General features: G+C 71.3%; 1 protein-coding gene across 1 annotated transcript in view; it reads right to left on the bottom strand.

Moving 5' to 3' along the window:
* Positions 1 to 2004, bottom strand: part of LOC109289803 (protocadherin-10-like) — a 22154-nt gene that overhangs the window by 5195 nt on the left and 14955 nt on the right. The window contains exon 3 of the mRNA XM_019506006.1: positions 1 to 1997. Within this exon, the coding sequence (XP_019361551.1) occupies positions 1 to 1997 (1997 nt within the window). The remainder of the gene's footprint in view (positions 1998 to 2004) is intronic.

Genomic DNA, 2004 nt, shown 5'->3' with positions numbered 1-2004 from the left:
CGGCGCAGGCAGCAGCAGCGGCAGGAAGGCGGCGCGCAGCCGGAGCGCCGCAGGGATCGGCGGCCCTTGCGGCACTTGACGGCCGCGAGCACGAGGGTGGCCACCAGGAAGGTGCAGGACACGGAGCCCAGGGACACGATGAGGTAGAGGGTGAGCGCGGGGGACGCGGCCTCGGGGCCGAGGCTCAGCTCGCGGAGGTCGCCCAGGGTCTCGGGCACTCGCTCCACCACTGACAGCAGCAGCGACACGGAGGCCGAGAGCGGCGGCTGCCCGTTGTCCCGCACCAGGACGAGCAGGCGCTGGCGCGGGGCGTCCCGGTCCAGGAAGGCACGGGCGGTGCGGAGCTCCCCAGTGTACAGCGCCACGCTGAAGAGCCCCGGGTCCGTGGCCTGGAGCAGCTGGTAGGACAGGCGCGAGTTCTGCCCCGCGTCCGCGTCCACCGCCGACACCCTGGCCACCAGGTAGCCCGGCTCGGCCGAGCGCGGCACCAGCTCGGTGGCCACGGAGCCGTTGCGGGGCAGGGGCGAGACGATGACCGGCGCGTTGTCGTTCTGATCCAGCACGAAGATGGTGACGGTGACGTTGGCGCTGAGCGGCGGGAAGCCGGCGTCCTGCGCCCGCACCTGCACCTGGAAGCTGCGGATCTGCTCGTAGTCGAGCGAGCGCAGCGCGTACATGTGCCCGCTGTCCGAGTTGATGGACACGTAGGTGGCCACGGGCATACCCTGGATGCGGCCCTCGGCCAGGGAGTAGGACAGGTAGGCGTTGTGCTGGCAGTCGGGGTCGCGGGCGCTGACGGAGCAGATGGAGGCGCCCGGCGCGTTGTTCTCCAGCACGTAGACGCTGTAGGAGGGCTGCAGGAAGCGCGGCGCGTTGTCGTTGACGTCGGACACCTGGACCGTGAGCGTCTTCCTGGTGAGCAGCGCGGGCGAGCCGCCGTCCCGCGCCGTGATGCTGATGTTGTACTCGGCCACGGCCTCGCGGTCCAGCGGCTCCGCCGTCACCAGCGCATAGTAGTTGCGGAAGGAGGCCTGGAGCCGGAAGGGCACGTCGGGGGACAGCTCGCAGCTCACCAGCCCGTTGGCGCCCGAGTCGCGGTCCAGGACGCTGATGACGGCGATCACGGTGCCCGGCGGCGCGTCCTCCAGCACTGGCGCCGACACCGACGTGAGGCTCACCTCGGGCGCGTTGTCGTTGACGTCCAGGAGGCGCACGAGCACGCGGCAGTGCACGGCCACGGCCGCCGGGCCGCGGTCCTTGGCCTGCACGTACAGCTCGTGCAGGCTGGCGCGCTCGTAGTCCAGCGGCGCCTTGAGGCGCACCCGCCCGCTGCGCGGCTCCACGCTGAACAGCTCCCGCACGCGAGGCGGCGCGTGGCCGCTGAACGAGTACTCGATCTCGCCGTTCGTGCCCTCGTCCCGGTCCGTGGCGTTGAGCTGGATGACCAGCGTGCCGGCAGGCGCGCTCTCGGGCAGGCTCACGCCGTACGAGGCCTGGTCGAAGGCGGGCACGTTGTCGTTGGCGTCCAGTACCGTGACCACCACCCGCGCCGTGCCCGTGCGCTCCGGGACGCCGCCGTCCAGGGCCGTGAGCAGCACCCGGTGCGAGCGCTGCTGCTCGCGATCCAGGGCTCTCTCCAGCACCAGCTCCGCGAACTTGCTGCCGTCGCTGCGCGACTGCACCTCGAGCGAGAAGAAGCTGTTGGGGCTGAGCTGGTAGGTGCGCAGGGAGTTGGTGCCCACGTCGGGGTCCTGCGCGCTCTCCAGCGGGAAGCGGGCGCCGGGCAGCGCCGACTCGGTCACCTCCAGCACGTACTCCTGCCAGGGGAAGGCGGGCGCGTTGTCGTTGATGTCCAGCACCTCCACCTCGACGCGGTACAGCTCCAGCGGGCCCTCGATCACCAGCTGCAGGTGCAGGAGGCAGGCCCCGCCGGCCTCGCACACCTCCTCGCGGTCGATCTTCTCGTTGACGAAGAGGATCCCGTTCTCCAGGTTCACCTCCAGG

This window comes from Gavialis gangeticus, unplaced genomic scaffold (assembly GCF_001723915.1).
Source record: "Gavialis gangeticus isolate Ggan-Ray unplaced genomic scaffold, GavGan_comp1, whole genome shotgun sequence".
In the NCBI taxonomy this organism is placed as follows: domain Eukaryota; kingdom Metazoa; phylum Chordata; order Crocodylia; family Gavialidae; genus Gavialis; species Gavialis gangeticus.
The sequence above is the reverse complement of the archived record's forward strand: the minus strand, read 5'-3'. Positions and strand labels throughout refer to the sequence as shown.